Source organism: Dipodomys merriami, unplaced genomic scaffold (genome assembly GCF_024711535.1).
Source record: "Dipodomys merriami isolate MVZ:Mamm:240054 unplaced genomic scaffold, mDipMer1.0.p SCAF_935, whole genome shotgun sequence".
Lineage (NCBI taxonomy): Eukaryota > Metazoa > Chordata > Mammalia > Rodentia > Heteromyidae > Dipodomys > Dipodomys merriami.
The window spans coordinates 1-23,839 of NW_027206552.1; the positions used below are offsets into that span (position 1 = coordinate 1).

Here is a 23,839-nt window from a genome sequence, read left to right on the forward strand (position 1 = left end):
GGGCCCCCCAGGAGCGGGGACGGGAGGGGAGGGGAGGGGAGGGGAGGGGGAGGGGAGGGGGAGGGAGGGCCCCCAGGAGCAGGAGCGGGAGGGGAGGGAGGGCCCCCAGGAGCGGGACGGGGAGGGGAGGGGGAGGGGAGGGGAGGGGAGGGAGGGCCCCCAGGAGCGGGAGGGGAGGGGAGGGGAGGGGAGGGGAGGGGAGGGAGGCCCCCAGGAGCGGGACGGGAGGGGAGGGGGAGGGAGGGAGGGCCCCCCAGGATTGGGAGGGTGGGGAGGGGAGGGGAGGGGAGGGGGAGGGGAGGGGAGGGAGGGCCCCCAGGAGCGGGACGGGAGGGGAGGGAGGGAGGGAGGGAGGAGGGAGGGGAGGGGAGGGGAGGGAGGATGGAGGGATGGAGGGAGGGAGGGCCCCCAGGAGCAGGAAGGGACGAGGAGGGGAGGGGGACGGGGAGGGGGGGTAGGGGAGGGAGGGAGGGCCCCCAGGAGCGGGAGGGGGAGGGGAGGGGAGGGGAGGGGAGAGGGAGGTACACGGGAGGGGAGGGAGGGGCCGGTCCCAGGAAGGCAGGGCCCTGGCGTCCCAGGCCAGGACCCATGGAGTCCCAGGTGGAGTCCCTCGGTGTCAGCCGGCCCCCTGGGGCCCCCATGGACCTGGTGGAGGGGAGGAGGACCATCCAGGGAGCCTCTGTCGGGGCTGGGCAGGCTTGGCTGCAGGAACGTCTGTGCCCCCTCCCCCCACTGGCAACAAGGCTGCTGTTGACCCCAGATGCCCGGGTTGGTGCCCATCCTCCACCTGCCTGCACCGCTGACTACATGCTGCCACCTGAGGCCCTGGAAGTAGGTCCAGGAAGTTACCAGCACAAGTCTGAGTTACCAGCACAAGTCTGGCAGCCCCTAAGGCCCCTGGTCCTTAGGGCCAGCCAGCCATGCCCCCTCTGCCGTCCTGGCAGGAGGGCGCCCAGGAACGCCCAAGGCCAGCACCAGAAGAGGTGACTGCCTGCTTTTGGAGCCTTCTGGGAGGGGAGGACCACCACTGGCCAGGTGTCCAGGCCTTCACTGGTGGAAACTGGCCCTGCAGGGGCCCGGGGCCCTGGGCAGACGGCTCTGATGTGGCCAGCCCGAGTCAGTGGGGTGGACAGAGGAGAGTGGGCTTTTCAGGTCCTGCCCGGTGATGGGCAGCACGCCTCTCCCTGCCCTCACCTCTGCTTCCCAGGCTCTCTCCTTGTTGTCTTGGAAGCCAGGGCCCCATCTGTGGTTTCCAAGAGCTCAGCACTGCAGCCTGGAAAGTTGAGCTGAACTCACAAGAAGGCATGTCTTCCGTGTTGCCCCTGCCCCGGGTGTGGTAGGCGCCAGCTGCCCTGCTGGTACTTGTTAGAGGCAGCTGGACAAAGGCCTCAGACTGGGCTGGGGACTTGGGCCCTCCTCCCCAGACCCCTCTCTGCTGCCGGGCACCCAGGGAGCAGAGCAGGTACCCTGTGCTTTGGAGGCTGCCTTGTGTGTGGCGTGCTGGCTGTCAGCTCAGGCCGGTGGGCCGGTCTCCTCTGCTTACTCGGAAGGCTCAGAACCCCTCCTCTGGCTAGTGTGCAGATACACTCCCTTGTTGACTGCTGTGATAAGCTGTGATGTGAAACCCTCATTCTCTGGGACCTTCAGGGTCTCCTGTGCAGTCAGCATACGCCAGCGGCTCTGAGACTGTCCACTGCTGCAGATAATGAAGACTATGGGCAGCCTTGTTAGAGATGATGGCTGCCATCTCCTAACCCCTTAGGGGCAAAGATGCCCAGCCAGGCTTGTGACAAGGATGATCAAATGATAGGAGGCTCTCGGTCAGGATCCAGGAAGGTCTTGGGTGGGGCTGAGGCCTGGTATGGAATAGGAAACAGAGAGATTGGTGGGTAAACCTTGGATCCAGGGTCTCAGGTTATAAAGCCCTGGCAGCTAGAGATAAATTCAGGCTGTGGGCTGAGGTAAGGAGGAGAGTCTGGAGTATTCTCATTTAGGGGTAGCTTGTTCCCATGCAGCAGCTGTTGTAGGGGAGTTTTGTAAGAGCTAACATCATCCAGATGTTCTCTGGAGCCCGGAGTGACACCAGTCACTCACATGAGGTGGATCCAGGAATCCTAGGCGTGGGGAGCCCCGGCACACAGACAGCTTGCCCCTGTGTTGGCTCACATCCGATCGTGCCCCTCACCCTCCTCACTCTCCTCACGGCCCTGAGGAGCATTGATAACCACGGATATGGCCAGAGGGGAATGAAGGCTCCGTCGGGCTGCCTGGACTCCTGCCTCTCCAGAGCCCAGTGTCCCATCGTCCGGCGGCAGAGGCCTGCCCAGCACACCCTTCTCCTCCTTGGGTCTGAGTCGAGCAGGGGGGTCCTGGGCTCTGCCGCCTCTCCCCAGTCCCAGGTTAACTTCAGGTAGGGGCCAAGGGGAGAATTGGGGTTGGTAGAGGGGAGGGTCCCTGTCAAAGAGGATGGCATGAAGCAGGGTCACTAGGCAGCGTGCTAATAGGTGGGTGACCTGGAGACCACTGGAGGGGTCACCTCATCTGAAGTGGAAGTCCCCTCCTCCCTGCAGCAGCCCCTGCTTCCCTCTCAGTGGCTGAGATTCACTGTAGATTAGCGCTGGAGATTGGCTGCCTCCCTCTGTGCCATGCCTCCCCTGGAGAGTGGAGTGGGGACCGCAAGCCACCTACAACTCTGCCCCAGCGCCAAAGCCACAGTAAGTCCTTCAGTATATGAGGCCCCTGTCCAGTGCCCATGTCCTGGTGCTTTTAACTTCACCAGTCAGAGAGCAGGAGATGGATCCTGGCTTATCTGCGTTCATAAGTGGTCCCCACCGCGGCTCCTGTGTCCTGCCACTGCAAGGGCAGGGCCTGGGCAGGCAGGCTGCTCCTGTGATGTTATGGGTCTGAATCTGATGCCTCTTTACTGTGGCTCGGGGTCTTACAGGGTGGGTGGAGAGAGCAGGGTAGCAAAATGCGCGTTCTCGGCGTCCTGTCACAGTGCTGCCGGTCTGAGCCTCATAGGTCTGTCTGTGGTCTCTCTGGGATTTTTTTTTTTTTTTTTTTTTTTTTTTTGGTCATGGGGCTTGAACTCTGGGCCTGGGCGCTGTCCCTCAGCTTCGGCACAAGGCCATCGCCCTACCACTTGAGCCACAGCGCCACTTCTGGTTTTCTGTTAGTTCGTTGGAAATAAGAAGTCTCATAGCCTTTCCTGCCCGGGCTGGCTTTGAACACAATCCTCAGATCTCAGCCTCCTGAGTAGCTAGGATTACAGGTGTGAGCCACCAGCACCCGGCTTTTGTCTGGAATTTTTTGACATGGGAGATGAAGCAGGAACGTAGTTAGCTTTCTGGTTTTGTCAAGCAGAAGTGGCCTCCTATGAATGCAGCGCCCCAACCCACACCAAGTTCCTGCCTCTCCCTGGGTCTAGCCTTAAAAACAACCAACTAGAATACAGTAGTTGTATGGGGGTGTGGTTGTGACATCCTACGCGTGTAAATGGTGTTAAATCAGCCTCAGACCTCTATCACGCGCCCTGCTCTCGCGCCCCCCCTTTTTGTGTTGTTGGTTGTGGGGCTTGAATCCAAGGCTCAGGCAGGCACTCTCCCTGAGCTCTTTTGCTCAGGCTACAGTGCCATATCCAGTTTTTGAGGTTAATTGGAAATAAGAGTCTCATGGGGACTTTTCCGCCTGGGCTGGCTTCAAACCGTGCTCCTCAGATCTCAGCCCGCTGAGTAGCTAGGATGACAGGTGTGAGCCCCTTTTTTGTTATTACAGCGGTGATGTACAGAGGGGTTACATTTACACGCGTCAGGCAGTGAGTTCATTTCCTTTCATACCGCGTGATCTGTGTCCTCATCCTCTACCAGTCCCTCCCTCCCATCTACCCACGGGTTGGATAGTTTGTTTTTGTCACTTGTTCCCCTTTTCCCCTCCAGTTCTGTGCCCTTCCCCCTCCTCCCAAAGATACACAAACGAATACACAGCCTATAAGGTAAAGAAGACAATCATCAAAAACAAAAAGTCTTTTGTTGCCTTTCTTGGGAGTTCGCTTCCTATGTATGTGATTGTGTGAAAAGGCACTTGGGCATTGCACGTTTGTTCCTCTCCTGAGAGTGTCCTCTTTTGGTCTCACTGTGTGTATCTGGAATCCTGGGTAGTTTGCCATCTCCATGTACGTTTTAGATCTAACTTGGGAATATCAGAGAGAACATGCACCGTTTGTCCCTCTGATCTGGTCTTTCCTCACTTAACATGATTTGTTCTAGTTCCATCCATTTCCCTGCAAATAACATTACTTTATTCTTTCCTTTTTTTTTTTCTTTTGGTCGGTCATGGGGTTTGAACTCAGCTCAAGCTAGTGCTCTACCACTTGAGCCACAGCACCATTTCCGGCTTTTTCTGTTTATGTGGTGCTGAGGAATCGAACCCAGGGCCTCATGCACGCAAGGCAAGCGCTCCACCACTGAGCCACCTTCCCAGCCCCCTATTTTATTCTTTCTAATGGCTGTGTAAAACTCCATTGTATATAGGTACCACAGTTTTTGGATCCACTCATATATATGAGCTGTTTCCATATCTTGGCTATTGTGAATACTCTCCCCCTTCTTAAAAACTATTTCAGCAGGTTTCCTTCATGTATTTATTTAGCCTGTCGTGGAGCTTGAACTCAGGGCCTGGATGCTGTCCCTGAGTCTCTTTGTGCTTCAGGCTGGTGCTCTAGTTTATTGGAAATAAGAGTCTCATGGATTTCCCTGCCCCGGTGGCTTCAAATCATGGTCCTCAGACTTCAGCATCCTGAGTAGCAAGGAGTACAGGCATGAGCTACCAAGACCTGGCTTTGTCCTTTTATTCTTATATATGAGATTAAACCACATGGGCCATTTTCATCCTCGTTCCTGTTCCCTGGCCCACCCCCCACCCCATCCTCAACATCTTCTGACTCAGCTTCAGTGTGTACCACCACACTCGCTGCCCCAGGCCTCACCTGGATCCTCCTTCTGTTCTTGTCTTTGCACCACACCTTTTTGTTGCTTTTCTGGGCTGTAATTTGCTATCCAGCCCGCTCTGGATGCCCTTCACTCCTTGGAGTGCTGGGAACGCCTCACATGGCCCCTCACCCTCTTTTCCTGGGGCGTTGGCTCCTGTTGGGGCTCACCCCTGTCGTGTGTGCATAGCTCTTCCCGGTCATGGGGATCAGGGCCCACTGTGGGCCTCGCTCCCTGGACGCTCGTGCTCTGGCCTAGCTACAGGGTAGCCCTGTGCCAGGCCCCTCTGAGGACTTGTGGAAAACTGTCCACATAGGGCTGGTCACTTGTGGATTCCAACACTGTCTGGGTGAGGCCAGCTGGAGGGCAGCAGAGGCGGTGCAAAGGCCCCTGTAGTGTCCTCCTTCCCAGCCTCCAGACCAAGCTGAGCTGTCTACCCCAGTGACCTGCATCCCCGCTGAGGCTGGTGGCTCCTTTTGCTATTACTGTATTTTGCTTATATAAACAATAACTGCATTCATTCTCCTTCCTGTTTTGTTGTTGTTGTTGTTGTTGGTTTGGGGACCTGAACTCTGGGCCTGGGCGCTGTCCCTCAGCTCTTCAGCTCAAGGCTAGCGCTCTACTGCTTGAACCACAGCACCATTTCTGGCTTTTTCTGCATATGTGTACTGAGGAATCGAACCCAGGGCCTCATGCATGCAAGGCAAGCGCTCTTCCACTGAGCCACCTTCCCAGCCCTCCTTCATACAATGAGAGTGGAGCTCTGTCTCTGGTGAGCTCTCAGGCCTCACCGTTGTCCTTCTGCCAGGTAGACTACTCCCTCCAGCCTGTGTGTGTCCCCCAGCCCTTCCCTGTACTGACACGGCCACATGCACACAGAATCGTGCCTTCCCATAGATGTAAACACATTAGCACATGTTCCCACATGTTCCCACATGTGTACACATGCATCTGATTGTGCTTTTGTTACATATGTGCCTTATAAGCATGTACCCATGTGCACATCTATCCACAGGCACTGTGTGTTGTCCTGGAGATCTGTCTAGCAGGCATGTAGCAGTGGAGTGGACCTGGAAGTTTCTACTCAGTGGAAGAAGATAGGCTACAGGACAACAGGAAAGGCAGAGACAGTCCTGGACTATGGCTAAGGGAATCACAGGGTCAGATGTAAAATCTAGAAAGTGTGTGTGTTTGTGTGTGTGTGAGTGTGAGTGTGTCAGAATCTTACTTTGTGGCCCAGGCTGGCCTTGAACTCCATCTTGTCTCTGCCTTTTAAGCGTGTGTACCTAGTTTAGAGTCTATTTGGGGAGTGATGAAAAGGTTCTTACTGTTTATGGTGATGGACCACTGCTCCATGAGTGTCCCAACTTACAGGAATTGTGTGTATGCTTTAGTAGGTATATTATGTGGCATGTGGAGTTTTACTCTGACTTGATCTACCCAGGCTACCATACCCACAGGCTGGGCCCCTGTTCTCTCCTGCTTGGAGAGAAGTCCAAGCTGAGCACCAGGCATGTCTGTGTGCACCGCCTCCTGGTCCACAGAGACCACAGAGAGCAGCCGGCTGGGCTCCCGTTCAAGGGCACTCACCTGTTCACCTAGGCGCCATCTCCTCTCTGAACCATCACTGGGTTTCAACATAGGTTTTCAGGGACACATTGAGTCCAAAACTCAAGGAAGCTGTTTAGCAGGAAGAAAGATTACTAGGGCCACTCTTAGTTAGCTAATTCTCTAAAACTGCCCACCCCTCCAGAGTTCCAGGTCCTCCACACACCTCCACACCTTCGCATGCCACAAAACGGCGGTGGATACTCTGCCAACTGGGGGGAGGGGCGTCCTCTAGAGAGATGGAGCAGAGCCTGGTCCTCATGGAGGGTTCTGTAGAGATGGAGCAGAGCCTGGTCCTCATGGGGGTTCTCTAGAGATGGAGCAGAGCCTGGTCCTCATGGGGGTTCTCTAGAGATGGAGCAGAGCCTGGTCCTCATGGAGGGTTCTCTAGAGATGGAGGAGAGCCTGGTCCTCATGGGGGTTCTCTAGAGATGGAGCAGAGCCTGGTCCTCATGGGGGTTCTCTAGAGAGATGGAGCAGAGCCTGGTCCTCATGGAGGGTTCTCTAGAGATGGAGCAGAGCCTGGTCCTCATGGAGGGTTCTCTAGAGAGATGGAGCAGAGCCTGGTCCTCATGGAGGTTCTCTAGAGATGGAGCAGAGCCTGGTCCTCATGGGGGTTCTCTAGAGATGGAGCAGAGCCTGGTCCTCATGGGGGTTCTCTAGAGATGGAGCAGAGCCTGGTCCTCATGGAGGTTCTCTAGAGATGGAGCAGAGCCTGGTCCTCATGGAGGGTTCTCTAGAGATGGAGGAGAGCCTGATCCTCATGGAGGTTCTCTAGAGATGGAGCAGAGCCTGGTCCTCATGGAGGGTTCTCTAGAGATGGAGCAGAGCCTGGTCCTCATGGGGGTTCTCTAGAGATGGAGCAGAGCCTGGTCCTCATGGAGGTTCTCTAGAGATGGAGGAGAGCCTGGTCCTCATGGGGGTTCTCTAGAGATGGAGCAGAGCCTGGTCCTCATGGGGGTTCTCTAGAGATGGAGCAGAGCCTGGTCCTCATGGAGGGTTCTCTAGAGAGATGCAGCAGAGCATTTATGGCCCTATGGAGTGTGGTAAGGTTCACACCCCTGAGAACATGCATACCTGTATGCCAGGCCATCTCAGTTCAGTGCTGGGAATGTGACCCACCTGGAGGCACGGGGTGGATGGGCACCTCTTTGACCTGTCAGGTGGCTCTTTGACCCTTGCTAACTTGCCAGGTCAGTGTCCCGGTCAGGCAAGAGACTCAGGCAGTGTTTTTCCTCTTCTGCCCCTAGCCTGCCAGCGTTCAGGCCCCGGGCACAGAGGTGGGCCGCACGCTGGGCAGTGACGTTCTCAGCTCAGACTGTGCCCTCCAAACGTCTCCACACTTGAGGAAGATTGGTGCTCTGAGCAGAGAAGACCCCATCTGCCACCTTGGTGAAGATGCACACCCCCAGACCTGAGCCTGCTCTCCCTTGGGGAGCACGCACGAGGCTCGTGGGGTCCAGCCACCACAACGTGGGTTGTGGGTATCGGTCACCCCAGCCCCACCTCTTTTATCTTCCCAGGCATCAGTGGGCTCCGAGAAGCTCTTTGCCCCAGTAGCAGACAGAGGTGAGTACATCCCTGACCAGCTCCTGGTCTCTGGCTCTACGGTCTGGCAGGAAGGCAGAGATGGAACAGCCGGAAACTTAGGAGGGTCTTCTATGGGCAGGGCAAAGGAGAGCAGGAACAACATAAGGGAGCAGCTTCTCTTAACCACCTGGAGGCTTCTAGAAAGAGGAGGTAGGGTCTTAGAAACCAAGGAGATGAGCCGAGGGCAGGCAGGTACCAGTCATTGACATACCTTGGTCATATCTGTAATGTGGGTTTACAGCTGTACAAACCCTGCGATTCTGTGGGGCCTAGAATGCCCTGGCTGTGCATCCTTGCATAAAGCACAAGGCTTCTGGGGAAGATGGCGGTGTGACCACAGGAACCCCCAGTGGGCTGCCAGGAGTATGGGTGGGACTTGGGCACTCAGGGTGCCAACCCAAGAGTACACCTGCCTCCTCTCTGCCCTCTCTGCAGGTCCAGCAAGGGGTGAGGCGTCTGAGGCCAAGGCGGGAGCCGTGCCCAAAGTGTCCGGCCTGGAGCGAAGCCGCGAGCTCAGCGCAGACCCCTTCCCGCTGCCCGTGGCAGCCCTGGGGCCTCTGCCCGCCGCCCAGGCCGGCCCCCTGGTGAAGAGGGAGGCGCCCGCGGTGGCCCACCACGGCCCGCAGCCCCAGTCCATAGCCCCGCAGCCCCGGGGCTCCCTCCCAGCGCACGTGCCTCCCTCCCTGGGCGCCTTCTCCGGTCCCGGCCAGGTGGTGCCCGGCGGCCTCCATTTGCACAGCCTCAGGTGGGGAGAGACGGTGTGCCCGTGGGTGGGGGCAGGCAGGGAAGAGGCCTGCGGCACTGTGGTGGAGGGAGAGGGAAGGCCTCGAGTTCCGGGGCCGGGGCCGGGGCCCGCCAGTCACCTTGAGCCCTGTGTCTCTCAGCAGGAGCAGCACAGGCAGTGGGGGTCCCCCGGGCCTGGCCAAGCACGTGTCACTGTCGCCGCTCGGGCCCGGCCCCCACCTCTCTACCTCACACCTGGCGCTCCGGTCCCAGGTGCAGCACCAGCACCACGCAGCGGCCATGTTCGCCGCCCCCCCAGCACTGCCCCCACCCCCAGCGCCTCCCACCAGCAGCCTGGTCATCCCAGGACACCCAGCCGGTAGGTGTCAAAACCAGGAATCCGCTCCCCTGGGGCAGGGAGCAGAGCCCCGGGAGGCCCTTAGTCTGAGCTGCTGCCCCACTCAAGTCGTTCTTGGGGCTGCAGCAGGCAGCCCTCCACCGTGCAGCGGACCCTCCCTCCTCCATCGGGCGGACCGCAGGGCCTCTGTGCCCCCTCCTGCCTGTGACTGACTCCCTCCCTGTGCCCCAGGGTGGTGCCCGCTGGGGTGTAGGACTAGTCCCGAGGGATTTCTCCCTTAGCCCCGAGAATCAGCCTGGGGAGACACTCTGTGACAGGGACTCTGGGGCGCGTCCACTCCGTCCCTCCAGAGCCCTTCCATGGAAGCAGAGGGACCCAGGGGCAGGGCTCACCCAGAGCCCTTCCATGGAAGCAGAGGGACCCAGGGGCAGGGCTCACCCAGAGCCCTTCCATGGAAGCAGAGGGACCCAGGGGCAGGGCTCACCCAGAGCCCTTCCATGGAAGCAGAGGGACCCAGGGGCAGGGCTCACCGACTTCTCTCTTGCCTCTAGATGCCAGCCTGTTGATCTCATTCAACCAGCCAATCATGTATTGCCAGCCTCATTCGGGGATTCTGATTGGTACTTGGTCACAGGCTCCTCTCTTCCCTCCACCCTTGGGCCCGCACGTAGGGAGCGGCCACCACGGCTTGGCCTGCCGAGTCCAGGTGACTATCCGCCTCGCCCGCCGGGAGCCCGCGGCCAACGTGCCTCTCTGTCTCTCTCTCTTTTTCTCTTGTAGATCACGAGCTGCTCAGGCAAGAGCTGAACACGCGGTTTCTGGTGCAGAGTGCGGAGCGGCCTGGCGCCTCCCTGGGCGGGGGGGCTCTGCTGCGGGCCGAGTTTCACCAGCACCAGCACACACACCAGCACACACACCAGCACACACACCAGCACCAACACACATTCGCCCCTTTCCCCGGGCTGCCCCCGACGCCGCTGGTGCCGCCGGCCGCACCCCCGCCGGTGCGTAGGCCCACGTGCCAGCAGGGGCGGGGCGGGACCGCAGCAGGCACACACAGACTCACACGCGCAGGCACAGGCAGCACACGCGAGGTGGGGCCCCCCCTCTGTGGGTCTGTGTCCAGACCCCCCCCGGGCCCCCCAGCCGGGGTGCCAGACCATCGGAGCTGTCCTGTGCTTGGACAGATGCCCGTGTCCACAGGTGGGCCGGCTGCCCCCTTGCTGAGTCCCCAGCACGTACCTGCAGCCGGACACCAAGTCTGGAAGCCACACAAACTGGGCTTGAACCACCCCCATGTGCCAGGGGTTCACCCCCACTTCTGAGCAGCTGCTGTGGGGGGCCGTATCCTCGGTCGGCAGCCTGGGTGCTTCCTGTAGCGTGTTCCCAGCCAGCGCCTTAGGCCTTCCACTGCCCGTGACCTCAGCTGCCCTCTCCCGGGGCCTTGTCGGCTACCCGGCCTAGGGACTGTGGAGAGGAGGACACCCACCCCCGGGCATAGCTCACAGCTAGGGGCCAGTACTCGAGCCTGGAGACAGCTGGACATAGGCTGTCTACTTTAGAAGGCACAGCGCCCATGCAGGCCGCTGCCCAGTGGGTGGGTGAGGGGCCCACGGAGGGTGGACAGCAGGTACTTGAAGCCTCACCTCATCTTTTTTTCCCTTGCAGTTTGATAAGTTCTCACCCAAGCTGGACAACCCCTACTTCCGACATTCCAATGTGAGTAACCCTGTGCTTGGGCCCTGCTGGGGGGCGGGGAAGCTGCCCCTGGGCTCTGCCACCTCCTGGGTGTGGGGTGGGGTCAGGAGGCCTCCACGGGCCAGGAGCCCTCTGCCCAGAATGCTCTCTCTTTTTTGCAGCTCTTCCCGCCCTTCCCTCCCACTGGCCCAGGGCTGCCTGCCCTGCTTGCACACTCTGGCCCCTTTGGGTCCCTGCAGGGTGCTTTTCAGCCCAAGGTACAGGTGCTGGGGGTCCAGGGCGGGGCTCACGTGGGAGGAGGGCTAGGGAAGCAGCACCAGTCCATCCTGGAGTTCGGATGTGTGGCTGCCAGGCAGGGGCCTGTCTGCAGTCTGCTGCGCTGTTTCTGAGCAGGGCAGGGTCCGAAGCATGTGCCTGAGAAGACGGCCAGGTGGCACGGTGCCATTGCCGGGCCCTGGCGGGAAGGAGCGGAAGAGCCAGGGTGCTGGGCAGGAGGGGGCCACAGCCTCTCCCGCGCAGCCTGTGGGGCCCGCCTCCCTTCAGCTCTCTCCAGGGCTCCAGGGAAGAGGACTAAGCCTCACATGGGCCATACTCCCTATGGCATCAGTACCGGGAGCCCCTTACCTGCCTGGGCAGAGGCCCCCTGGGCGAGCGGCCAGGCCACAGCGTGGAGGACCCCACGGGAAAGCCTGGGCCCAGCCCAGAACCAGGAAGCTCCGGCTCCCTGGCCTGGCGCTTAACTCCTCCCTCAGCAGAGGGGTTACTCACCCCCTCTTCCTCTCTGCTTGCCTCCTCAGACTTCAAACCCCATCGAGGTAACAGGCCGGGCCAGTGCGGTTCACACTCTGCTACAGAAAGCCCCTGGGGTAGGTGTCCCCAGCCATGCACCCCTGCCCCCTGCAGCCCTCCAGCGCCCCTGCACCTGTCCTGCTGCACAGCCTAGATGTGACCACTGCTCTCTCTGTCGACCACAGGTGTCCGACCCATACCGGACAGCAGTCAGGGTAAGTGTGCTCACCTGGGGAAATCACACTGGACCCTCCTGGTTGGCCTTGGGTGGCTGTGATGGCAGGACTCGGGAAGGAAAGGGCTGGGAGAGGCGCTGGCCCCACTGAGCACACCCTGGTCCTGTCGTAGAAACCAGGGAAGTGGTGTGCCGTGCACGTGCAGATCGCCTGGCAGATCTACCACCACCAGCAGAAGATGAAGGTGAGGCTAGGCCAGGTGGGCACGCCGCTAGGGTCTCTCCAGTGGGACCATCTGGGAGGCTGCAGGCAGCGAGTGGGACCTCCTGCCTGCTGCCTGGCTGGAGCCTTGCGCAGAGTGGTAGAGGTCAGGAGTGAGCTGGTGTGTTCACACATGTCTTGTTTGGGGCAGGCAGTTGGGGGGGGGGGGTAAGAGAGACCCCTTCCAGGAGACTAGCATGACCGTTGGGTCCCCCGGCCCTGTTTTCACGATGGTCCTGTGGTTCTCGGAGCCTCTGGGTGCATCTCCTGCATCGTATGTCCTAAGTGCACTTTGAAAAGTCAGTGGAAAGGGATTTGTCACAGAGTACTGTCTGCATATGCAAGTGGGGGTGTACAGTGGCGGGCTCCCTCAGGGGGCTGGGGTTATTGCCTGACTACGTCTCCAGTGATGGCAGTGGGGGAGTAGCCGTAGCCATCTCCCGAGGGACCTAGTGGTGCCCTGGGGAATGGCCCTCCCCAAGCTGGAGGGCCTTGCAGCCAGCCCCGGAGACAGCTGGCGCACCTGCCAGCACCAGCCGGTACGGCCGCCAGAGCGGTCGTCTCCGTTTTACTTAATAAATTGAGCTTTTAAAACACAACTGTGTCCTTGAAAAAATCAATTATTTGGAACTACAGGCCTGTACATGTACATTTTCAACTGAATTTTACAAAATCTAAGTTCAGGTAGACTTTTTCATGATCCGTACACCCAAAATAAAGTCCTAAACATAAGGCACATCCTTATGCTGTAAATAAAATCAGATTTCACAGGTAATAGAAAAGGGCAGGCATGTTGGCTCATGTCTGTAATCCTGTTTGGGAGGCAGAGGTCAGCCCAGGCAAGACGTGACACCCCATCTCAACAAAAAGGCTGAGCATGGTGGTGCACACGATTATCCCAACTCTGTGGGGGCCTAAGTAGGAGGACCTGTCAGGAACTAGGCCTGGGCATAAACATGGGACCCCACCTAAAAGTAACGAAAGCAGAGTGGCCTAGCACATGCTAGGCCCTGCATTTGAACAGAGTGGAGTGGGAAATACCTCATTATTGGCTTTCCATTTTGTTCTTATGGTAACATTTGAGCTTTCTGTTCTTTTTATTCCAATTTTTTTTTTCTTTGCCATCAGTCGTGAGGCTTGAACTCAGGGCCTGAGCTCTTTTTACTCAAGGCTAGTGCTCTACCACCTTGAGCCACAGCTCTATTTCCAGTTTTTGAGTGATTAAGAGAGTCACAGGGACTTTTCTGCCAGGGCTGGCTTCAAACCGCAATCCTCCGATCTCAGCCTCCTGAGAATGAGTAGCTAGGGCTACAGGCGTGAGCCCCTGGCACCAGCTGGAGCTCTCTTCTTCCCACCATCAGCCCCCTGAGGCCCCTGTGAGCCCTGGCCAAGGGCCCCTGAGGTGGGCCGGCCTCGGCAGGTGGTCCCTGCCCATGCTCTGTCCCTCAGCAGATGCAGCTGGACCCTCCCAAGCTGGAGGTGGGCGCAAAGCTGGACCTGTGCAGCAGGCCCCCAGCCCCAGGCATGCTCTCGGGGTTCCATTACCCACAGGACTTGGCCCGGCCCCTCTTCTCTGGCACAGGTAAGACCTCTCCTAGGCCAGCCTCCAAAGATAGCTTTCCTTTTAGTACAGGGAGCAGTTCCCCATACACCCCTCTCACAGAAACATGTGCTATCCTCTCAGTGATAGAGCAGTTAGCAGAGGGGAGGGGAAGGCAGAGGCAGCGGCGGTGGGGGTAGACGGTTGGGGGCAGGCACCCGCCCGGCATGCTCAGCGTGAACACTAGAGGACGCTGTGCGGACCAGGTGTGGGCACTGTTCCTCAGCCATGGGTGTGGTGGGAACCTCCTGAAACCCAGAATCTGAGCCTGCGTGTCCCAGCGGAGACATCTCCCTCGGGCCTTGCCGGCCAGATTCTGCACCTGCCCTTTCTACAGGAGCCCTCTTCCACAGTCGGGTCCCTAGCCCAAGGCCTGACCCACCTCTGTCCCCGCATCTCCCTTGCTCAGGCTTCCCAGCTGGCGGCTCTCTGCTGCCAGATCAGATAGACAGTACACAGGATGCAGGCAGGTCTGTCCACTGGACGGATGCGTGCTGGCCCCTCTTAGCTCTCTCCCACAGAGAGCAGGGGTATTCCCTGCAGCCTGCAGCCCGGCTCAGGCCCCAGGACACCTCCCCAGTGCTCCACCAGGTGTCCTGTTCTGCAGCTGCCTTACTCCATCTGACAACTGCCTCCCTTCTAGCTACCACGTCCCTTGTGCCACTTTGCTTTTCCGTAAGAACTTGAACCCACCTCCTAGAGTCACTAAAAACTCAGGGTTCCTACTGGGACTGGGTTGAACATATATATGGACTTGAATTTATCTTCCTCGAATGTCTTCCTACCTGTAAGCCCAAGCCCCAGCTCCACAAGTAAACTTAAGTCACGGAAGAAGAGAAGAATCCCAGAGTAGGACTGGAAATTGAAGTCTTTTTTTTTTTTTTTTTGGTGGTTGTGGGGCTTGAACTCTGGGCCTGGGCGCTTGTCCCTCAGCTCTTCAGCTCAAGGCGAGTGCTCTACCACTTGAGCTACAGCGCCACTTCCGGTTTTCTAGTGGTTTATTGGAGATAGGAGTCTCACGGTCTCTCCTGCCCGGGCTGGCTTTGAACCGCGATCCTCAGATCTCAGCCTCCTGAGTAGCTAGGATTACAGGCGTGAGCCACCGGCGCCCGGCTGAAATTGAAGTCTTTAGTGGATTGTTGCTAGAAAGCAAAGGTGCATGTTGATTTTGAGGGAAGTGTAGCTGTCTCTCTCCTGTACTTCCCAGCCTTGCTAACCCTGATCCCTACAGTGTATAAACCTTCTGTCCTCTCAGCCTGAGAGACCCAGTAACCCTTAAAAAAGAAAAAGCTTTGTGAATCTGCATGTCACCCTAGTGAGGGGCGTTCCCGGCCATGTGCTTTGTTTCCTTGCTAGTCTGGTCTAACTGGAGGGGGAGCTCAGCCATTCTCACTGTGTGCACTGATGCTTATCTCTGGATTGATGATAGGCTGGGTGTGGGTGGCTCTGGGTGGGCTGTGCCCATGGCTAGTTGGGGAGTATGGGGACACATGCTGTGGGTGCCCTGTGCAGAGCGAACCTCTGCCATGGGCGTGTGTGGCGAGAGCCTTACTCCTGACGTGCGGGACGCGCGCCCCATGTGCAGGTGGACTCAGGCCAGTAGCCCCAGCACTACTCTCCATACTTGGCTCTGGGTGCCTCAGCGATCGGTCAGCACGGTTGCCATGGGGACCCTTGTGGGCTGGACCCTGTGTACAGGGTCTCACAAACAAGACAGATGTCCCACACACAAGGCCTGGTAGCCAGGATCATTTCTGGCTGGTGGGCTAAAAGCTCCGGTTACTGGCCTTAGGAGCCAGCCATATTGGCTCACTCGACTTGGGCCTTTGCCTTCAGTCTCTGCCCCAGATCCCGGCGCTTTGAGGGAGCCTTGGCACAGTTAGAACTCTTGCTGCACCCCCCCCCCCCCGTCCCAAGTAGTTGTCACCAAAGTCATGTCAACTCCGGCTCTGGGGAGGGGACTGACCTCTGCCCCTGCCCACTACCTTCACAGGGGCTGGGGGGCTTGGGGCAGAGGGGCCAGCTTCCACCGGTGACTGGCACTGCAGGCTGGACATGCCAGGTACACCTTCTGGGGTTCTTTTAACCTGGCTACCCAATACTCAGGTGCTGCCCATCTGGCTACCGACCCATTTGGACCTTCGACCCATCCCAGCAGCTTCCTGCCAGCTGGTCACCTGACAGGTGGGTGCCGGACCCCGTGCAGCCTGGCCGGAGGGCGGGGGGCTCTAGGAGGTGAGTACCGGTGGTGGTACCGGCGTCCCTGCCTGCCCAAACCCTCTGGGGCCACCCCTGCCGGCCTTGGCGTCCTCCTGAGACCCCTTTCCCTGCAGACCCCTTCAGTAGAGCAAGCACCTTCGGGGGCCTGGGAAGCTTGGGGAGCCATGCCTTCGGAGGCCTGGGCAGCCGTGTGCTGAGTGAGTGACCGGGGTCCCCCGCCTCCCCCCTGCGTCCTCCCCGCGTCCTCCCCGCGTCCTCCCTGTGTCCCCCCGCGTCCTCCCCGCATCCTCCCTGTGTCCCCCCCCGCATCCTCCCCGCATCCCCCCCCGCATCCTCCCCGCATCCTCCCTGTGTCCTCCCCACGTCCTGTGTCCTCCCCGTGTCCCCCCTGTGTCCTCCCCGCGTCCTCCCCGCATCCTCCCTGTGTCCTCCCCGCATCCTGTGTCCCCCCTGCGTCCTCCCCGCATCCTCCCTGTGTCCTCCCCGCATCCTCCCCGCGTCCTGTGTCCTCCCCGCGTCCTCCCCGTGTCCTCCCCGCATCCTGTGTCCTCCCCGCGTCCTTCCCGTGTCCTCCCCGCATCCTGTGTCTTCCCCGCGTCCTCCCCGTGTCCTCCCCGCATCCTCCCTGTGTCCCCCCGTGTCCTCCCCACGTCCCCCCCACGTCCTCCCCGTGTCCTCCCTGTGTCCCCCCGTGTCCTCCCCACGTCCTGTGTCCCCCCTGCGTCCTCCCCGCATCCTCCCTGTGTCCTCCCCACGTCCTGTGTCCTCCCCGCGTCCTCCCCGTGTCCTCCCCGCGTCCTGTGTCCTCCCCGCATCCCCCCTGTGTCCTCCCCGTGTCCCCCCCGTGTCCTCCCCGCATCCCCCCCGCATCCTCCCCGCGTCCTCCCTGTGTCCCCCCCGCATCCTCCCCGCGTCCTCCCTGTGTCCCCCCTGCGTCCTCCCCGCGTCCTGTGTCCTCCCCGTGTCCTCCCCGCATCCTCCCCGCATTCTGTGTCCTCCCTGTGTTCCCCCACGTCCTCCCTGTGTCCCCCCCGCGTCCTCCCTGTGTCCCCCCTGCGTCCTCCCTGTGTCCCCCCTGCGTCCTCCGTGTCCCCCCTGCGTCCTCCCTGTGTCCTCCCCGCGTCCTCCCTGTGTCCCCCCCGCGTCCTCCCTGTGTCCCCCCTGCGTCCTCCCTGTGTCCCCCCCGCGTCCTCCCCGCGTCCTCCCTGCGTCCCCCCTGCGTCCTCCCCGTGTCCTCCCCACGTCCCCCCCGCATCCTCCCTGTGTCCTCCCCGCATCCTCCCTGTGTCCCCCCCGCATCCTCCCCGCGTCCTGTGTCCTCCCTGCGTCCCCCCCACGTCCTCCCTGTGTCCCCCCCGCGTCTTCCCCGCGTCCTCCCTGCGTCCTCCCTGTGTCCCCCCCCTCGGCCTCCCCACGTCCTGTGTCCTCCCTGCGTCCTCCCTGTGTCCCCCCGGGTCCTCCCCGTGTCCTCCCCGCGGCCCCCCATGTCCTCCCCGTGTCCTTCCCACACCTGTGGTTCACCCTGCGTCCCCCTGGTCTCCCCTGCACCGCTCCTGTCCAGGCCGCACCCCTATGAGGTCTGGAGAAGCTGTCCCAGGACAGGAGCCCGCACACTCACCCCACCCCGTGTCCCCTCCCACGGCAGCTCCCGGGGGCAGCCTCTTTGCCCCCAAGGAGGGCTCCACGCTGCACGGCCTGCCCAGCCCCCACGAGGCCTGGACCCGGCTGCACCGCGCCCCGCCCTCCTTCCCCACGCCGCCCACGTGGCCCAAGCCTTTGGACGTCTTGACCAGCCCCGACAGAGAGCTGGACAAGGGCAGAGAGGACTGCGAGCGGTGAGTGGACCGCACCCCGCACCGGCCGCCCCTCCTCCACCCCGAACCTCCCCAGCTCCCCCAGCTCCCCCTCCCCCTCCTACCTCCCCTACCTCCCCCTCCCCCTCCCTGTACCTCCCTGTACCTCCCCTACCCCCCCAGCTCCCCCTCCATCCTGTGCCTCCCCCCTCCACCCTGTGCCTCCCCAGCTCCCCCTCCACCCTGCACCTCCCCAGCTCCCCCTCCACCACCCTGCACCTCCCCAGCTCCCCCTCCACCCTGCACCTCCCCAGCTCCCCCTCCACCCTGCACCTCCCCAGCTCCCCCTCCACCCAGCTCCCCCTCCACCCTGCGCCTCCCCAGCTCCCCCTCCTCCACCCTGCACCTCCCCAGCTCCCCCTCCTCCACCCTGCGCCTCCCCAGCTCCCCCTCCACCCTGCGCCTCCCCAGCTCCCCCTCCACCCTGCGCCTCCCCAGCTCCTCCACCCTGCGCCTCCCCAGCTCCCCCTCCTCCACCCTGCGCCTCCCCAGCTCCCCCTCCTCCACCCTGCGCCTCCCCAGCTCCCCCTCCACCCTGCGCCTCCCCAGCTCCCCCTCCACCCTGCACCTCCCCAGCTCCCCCTCCTCCACCCTGCACCTCCCCAGCTCCCCCTCCTCCACCCTGTGCCTCCCCAGCTCCCCCTCCACCCTGCGCCTCCCCAGCTCCCCCTCCACCCTGCGCCTCCCCAGCTCCCCCTCCACCCTGTGCCTCCCCAGCTCCCCCTCCACCCTGCGCCTCCCCAGCTCCCCCTCCACCCTGCGCCTCCCCAGCTCCCCCACCCTGCGCCTCCCCAGCTCCCCCTCCTCCACCCTGCGCCTCCCCAGCTCCCCCTCCTCCACCCTGCGCCTCCCCAGCTCCCCCTCCTCCACCCTGCACCTCCCCAGCTCCCCCTCCATCCTGCGCCTCCCCAGCTCCCCCTCCACCCTGCGCCTCCCCAGCTCCCCCTCCACCCTGCGCCTCCCCAGCTCCCCCTCCACCCTGCGCCTCCCCAGCTCCCCCTCCACCCTGCGCCTCCCCAGCTCCCCCTCCACCCTGCGCCTCCCCAGCTCCCCCTCCACCCTGCGCCTCCCCAGCTCCCCCTCCACCCTGCGCCTGCCCAGCTCCCCCTCCACCCTGTGCCTCCCCAGCTCCCCCTGCACCCGTGTTTCCCCCTCTCCTCCACCCCACCCTGCCCTGCGGTCACAGAGGAGCCCAGGGGGAGAGCGATGGCAGCTGGCACCACTCTGAGTGGGAAGGTGGAAGCCCCGCCCCGCCTCGTGGCCCCGCCCCGCCAGCCCCGCCCCCACCCGTGGCCCCGCCCCATCCGTCCGCCCCCGGCGTGCTCACACGGCCCCGCCCCCGGCGTGCTCACACGGCCCCGCCCCCGGCGTGCTCACACGGCCCCGCCCCCGGCGTGCTCACACGGCCCCGCCCCCGGCGTGCTCACACGGCCCCGCCCCCGGCGTGCTCACACGGCCCCGCCCCCGGCGTGCTCACACGGCCCCGCCCCCGGCGTGCTCACACGGCCCCGCCCGGCCCCCTCGCGCGGCCGCCCGCATCCCCGCCCGACCCGGCGGCCTGGCTCACCCCCATCCGCGGCCCCCGGTGACCCCTTTCCGGTCGCGGCCTGACCCCCGGCCTCTGGGCTGACTGAGGGCGCGCGGCGGCGCGGGCGCTGACCTCCGCCCTCCGCCCTCCGCCCGGCCTGTCGCGCAGGGAGCTGCTGGAGAAGACGCGCCTGCCGGGCCGCGCCCTGGGCGGCCTCCCGCCGCGGGTCAAGGAGAGCCTGTCGCCCGCGCTGGAGCCCCGCGCGCCGTCCCCGCGCGAGCCCCGCGGCGACGTGAAGGTCAAGGAGGAGCGCGGGGAGGAGGAGGAGCCGGCGCCGGGCCCCGCGCGCCCGCGCCCCGCGCCCGCGCCCGCGCCGCCCGGCCTGGGCCCGGGCCTGGGCCGCGAGCGCCTGGGCCTGGCGTGGGAGCCGCTGCGGGACGCCTTCCGCGGCCTGGAGGCGCCGCGCCGCGCCTTCCCCGCGCCGCGCCCGTACCGCGACCGCGAGCCGCTGGACCGCAGCCCCGAGCGCCCGCGGGAGCCCGAGCCCGGGCCGCCGCCGCCGCCGGGCCCCGAGCCCGGGCCGCCGGGCGCCCTGCGCCTCCCGCGCCCGCCGCCGCCGCCGCCCGCCCGCGCCGCCGCGCTCGGCGCCCCGCCGCCCCTGGTGGCCGCCGCGGGCCCCGCGCGCCCCCCGCGCCGCGCCCGACTTCTCCCCGCCGCCGCCGCGCAACCCGCAGGAGGTGGAGGCGCGGTAGACGGCCGGCGGGGCGGGGCGGGAGTCAGGGGAGGTCAGCGGCCGCCCGCCCCGCAAGGCCGCCCGCCCCGCAAGGCCGCCCCGAGGGGAGGTCAGGGGCCCGCCCGCCCCGCAAGGCCGCCACGTGGGAGGTCAGCGGCCGCCCGCCCCGCAAGGCCGCCCCGCAAGGCCGCCCCGAGGGGAGGTCAGGGGCCCGCCCGCCCCGCAAGGCCGCCCGCACCGCAGCGTTTTTAACGTTTTGTATCTTTTGTTAATTTCGGGCTCCTCCGACGGTGAAAAGAACCAAAAACACCCCGAGGCCGGGCTGCGGGAAGAGGCCGGGCGGCGGGAAGAGGCCGGGCTGCGGGAAGAGGCCGGGCGGCGGGAAGAGGCCGGGCGGCGGGAAGAGGCCGGGCGGCGGGAAGAGGCCGGCAGCGGGGAGGGAGGCGCAGAGGCCCCCTCCCCGGACGCGAAGCGGAAAGGGTCTGTTTGTTTGTTTTTAATGATAAACACGTGTAAATAGTCTGTTAATATAAATACAAAACATTATTAAATTCTTAACCTGGTAATCTTTATGAGAAGCTCCCAGGCACCGCGCTGGTTATTCGGTGACTCCTTCACAAAGAAACGAACACCGGGCCCAGAGGCCCAGCCGCTCAAGGGTTAATCACAGAAAAAGCCAGAAGAGCAAAAGACGCTCAGAAACCGTGCTCAGGCCCAGAGTTCAAGCCCCAGGACTGGCAGAGGGAGAGAGAGAAGGCGGGGAGGAGAAAAGCACGGTTGCCACCTGCAGCAAGCCCCCTCCACGATGCCAGGCCCAGGCCTCGGCCCGGGGAGAAAGCTGCCGAGGGGCTTCAGCCCCTGCTGCCCGCGCTCTCGCTGCCCGGGAGGGACGTTGGTCCTCCAGGCTTGCCCCCGTCCACCTGAGCGTCTCAGGTCTACAGCTCATTAGAGGGGACTTCGGGACTGGCCAGCTCCCGTTACAAGGACAAGTCCGTGGACTCTGTGCTCAGTGGGTTGTTCTCCAAATGCATCTTCCAGACAGAAGCACAAAAGGCTTCCAGAAGGATAGGAGGCCGCCCCCCTCAGCGCTCTGCCGTCGCTTTTGCTCACACAGCTTCTAGAGTGTTCCACACGAGGATGCCCACTTCTGTTTCCCAGGCTTCTGGTTCAGGATGGCCGTCTGCTTTGTTCTTATTTTCAGTTCTATCTACATTGTGTTGTCACTTTTTTTTTTTAATCCATCGTAGCACTTGAACTCTGGGCCTGGGCGCTGTCCCTCAGCTCTTCAGCTCAAAGCTAGCCCTCTACCATTTGAGTCACAGCACCACTTCCGGTTTTCTGGTGGCTCATTGAAGATAAGAGTATCTCAGACTTTCTTGCCCAGGCTGGCTTTGAACTATGATCCTCAGATCTCAGCCTCCTGAGCTAGGATTATAGGCATGAGCCACTGGTGCCTGACAGTCCTGGGATTTTTTTAACTCAGAGCCTGAGCACTGTCCCTGAGCTTTTTTGCTTTATTTTTTTTTTTTTCTGAGTAGTTTCTTGGAGATCAGGGAGTTTGTAATTTTCCTGCTGGGGCTAGCTTAAACTTTGATCCAAGGATCTCAGCCTCCTGAGCAGCTGGGATTACAGGTGTGAGCCACCAGTGTGAAGCCTAGCTTCACTTTATTTTAGATCAGTTGATGAGGACAAACACAGCCTTGACTTGGGTGAAATGTGGTCCAGTGTGATTCGGAGGTTGGTGATCATCCTGCAGGTCCAGCCGCCGCACCCCCCCCCATGCTGCTGCTGCGCTTGGAGGCCCTGCCGCTGGGCAGAGCGTGGCAGCAAGGAGTTTGTCCTTGCTCTGTGGTTCGCTTTCCAGCTGTGCTAAAAACCTGGCTCCTCCCTGTCTGTCAGCCCAGGTTGACCCGCCAAGCCAACCCCGGCCACCGCACAGCCGGCTCCCCCCTCGGAGCCCGCTCTTTCACTGCCCGGTTGGTGCAAGTCCCTGGGGTGCGGGACAGGTGGGGTCTGCCTCCTGCCTACTGCCAGAGAACCCTCCCTGAGGAAGCAGAGCCGTGCCTGCCCGGTGAGCAGAAGCCATACCGCCTCCACACACGGGGCCAGGACCCTCTGCATCTGACCTCCATCTGAGTGTCACCCCTGTTTGATCTGTGTCCGAGGTGGGGTCCGATGTGTCCCTGGGCTGCCTGAGCCCCAGACCAAAGTCTCGTACCTGCAGTGATGTTGCAGAGGGGGACACCCCCACACCCCAGCAGATCCGTGTCCACGTTATCTGCATGGCTTCGCTGCAGGGCCTGTTCCTGGGTCAGGAAGCCAGGCCCTGTGTGCAGCTGCTGACAGCACCTGCCTGCCCCTGGTCTTCCCTTCTCCAGATCTGAGTCCCCTCCATCTCCGAGAATGCCTGGGTCCCCTCGTGTTCACCAGTAACCCGGCCGGGCAGTGCGCAGGCCGCTCGCAGCACACAGGGCCCTACAGATGAATAGATGAGTGGGTGGCAAGCCGGGTTCACCCTCACTCAATGCCGGTGGGAGAGCAAATTGCCGAAGTCACCGCACAGAGCCCTGCTCCCCGGGGAAGGGGCAGCACGGACACCGCACTGTGCAGTGGCCCCTGGGCAGTGTCTTCCTGTGGGGGAGTCCTCCGAGCGGGGCTGAGATCCTCGGTGGCGGCTACATCTTGGGAGCTGTGAAGGCCCTGGCCAGGGTCACAGCCTCCAGCCGTAACACAGCCATGGAGCGGACCCGACATGCCCAGTGTGGAGAAACAGGACTGGCCACCAGCACCTGGGACACACAGCACAACTCAGCTTGCCTCTGTGTTGCAGGGTCCTAGATCCGACCCCCGGCACGGCCTGACCCCCCCACACCCCCCCACGTAAAGACAGGCCAGGGAGGAGGGGGCCAGCTTCAGGGGAGGGCAGAGCCAGGAGAACATGGCACAATTCGGGGCCTGTGGGCATGAGCAGGGGAGGAAGCCAGTCTGTGTGAGGGCGTGAATGTGGCCGGAGCAGAGGGGCTGAGGCCTGTGGGCAGGGGGGCATGCCCGTCCATTCACGAGGCCCCTGTGGATAGCTTCTGTGTCCTAAGTCCTTCGTCTGAGACGAGGACTGAAGTGTGTGGACCCTGGGATGCACACTGGAGGCAATGTTGGTGATCGCTGCACAGCCACTGGAAAGAGGTCAGCTTGAGCTGACACAGGGCTGCGTAAGGTTGCCATGCAATGGGCTGGGGGCGGTGGCGCATGCCTGCGATCCCTGCACTCAGCAGGCCGGGATGGAGGATGGCGGAGCCCGGGGCAGCCGAGGATCACACACACACACACACACACAGCCCCCACAAGGCAGGACGATGTCGGCGGGCGCTCCCTCAGCAGCACCTGGCATCCACGTGCCCCGCTGCAGCCCTTGCTGCCCTCCCGGAGGACCCCCCACCCAGCTGTGGCTCCCTGGACAGACAGAAATCTGGTGTCCAGCTTGAGCACAGGTCCCAAGCCGGTCTGGTGGGCAGCCCCAGCCCCGCTGGGGGCCACCCCGGCCTCTGCCGGCCAGGCACCCTGAGAAGCCTGTGCCCGCTCCGGGCCGCAGGTCAACGGCTGGTCCTGCTGGGACAGGAAATGTCGGGGCTCAGGTGCCTACAGCCTCTGCGTTCCTGAGGCCAGGCCGCCCTCCGGTGGCTGGCCGTGGAACTGCATGAGCCCGGAGCGCTGGCAGCC

General features: G+C 62.3%; 1 protein-coding gene across 1 annotated transcript; it reads left to right on the forward strand.

Moving 5' to 3' along the window:
* The first annotated feature begins 588 nt into the window (after positions 1 to 588).
* On the forward strand, positions 589 to 22,960 carry LOC138821745 (fibrosin-1-like protein). The gene is made up of 22 exons (XM_070014139.1): positions 589 to 831; positions 7,844 to 7,913; positions 8,013 to 8,162; positions 8,619 to 8,928; positions 9,071 to 9,285; positions 9,816 to 9,884; positions 10,045 to 10,268; positions 10,933 to 10,983; positions 11,124 to 11,219; positions 11,760 to 11,828; positions 11,937 to 11,966; positions 12,100 to 12,171; positions 13,638 to 13,770; positions 15,895 to 15,972; positions 16,122 to 16,205; positions 17,654 to 17,843; positions 19,558 to 20,137; positions 20,421 to 20,602; positions 21,797 to 21,878; positions 22,022 to 22,193; positions 22,501 to 22,551; positions 22,662 to 22,960. Exons 1-22 carry the CDS (start codon positions 589 to 591, stop codon positions 22,958 to 22,960), a joined length of 3,450 nt encoding a protein of 1,149 aa, XP_069870240.1.
* Positions 22,961 to 23,839: the final 879 nt, after the last annotated feature.

Coding starts and splice junctions, on each gene's coding strand:
- LOC138821745 (XM_070014139.1), top strand. CDS start 589: ATGGAGTCCCAGGTGGAGTCCCTCGGTGTCAGCCGGCCCCCTGGGGCC. Junction 11,967..12,099: donor CATACCGGACAGCAGTCAGG/GTAAGTGTGCTC, acceptor GTCCTGTCGTAG/AAACCAGGGAAGTGGTGTGC. Junction 21,879..22,021: donor GGTTGGTGATCATCCTGCAG/GTCCAGCCGCCG, acceptor CCTGTCTGTCAG/CCCAGGTTGACCCGCCAAGC.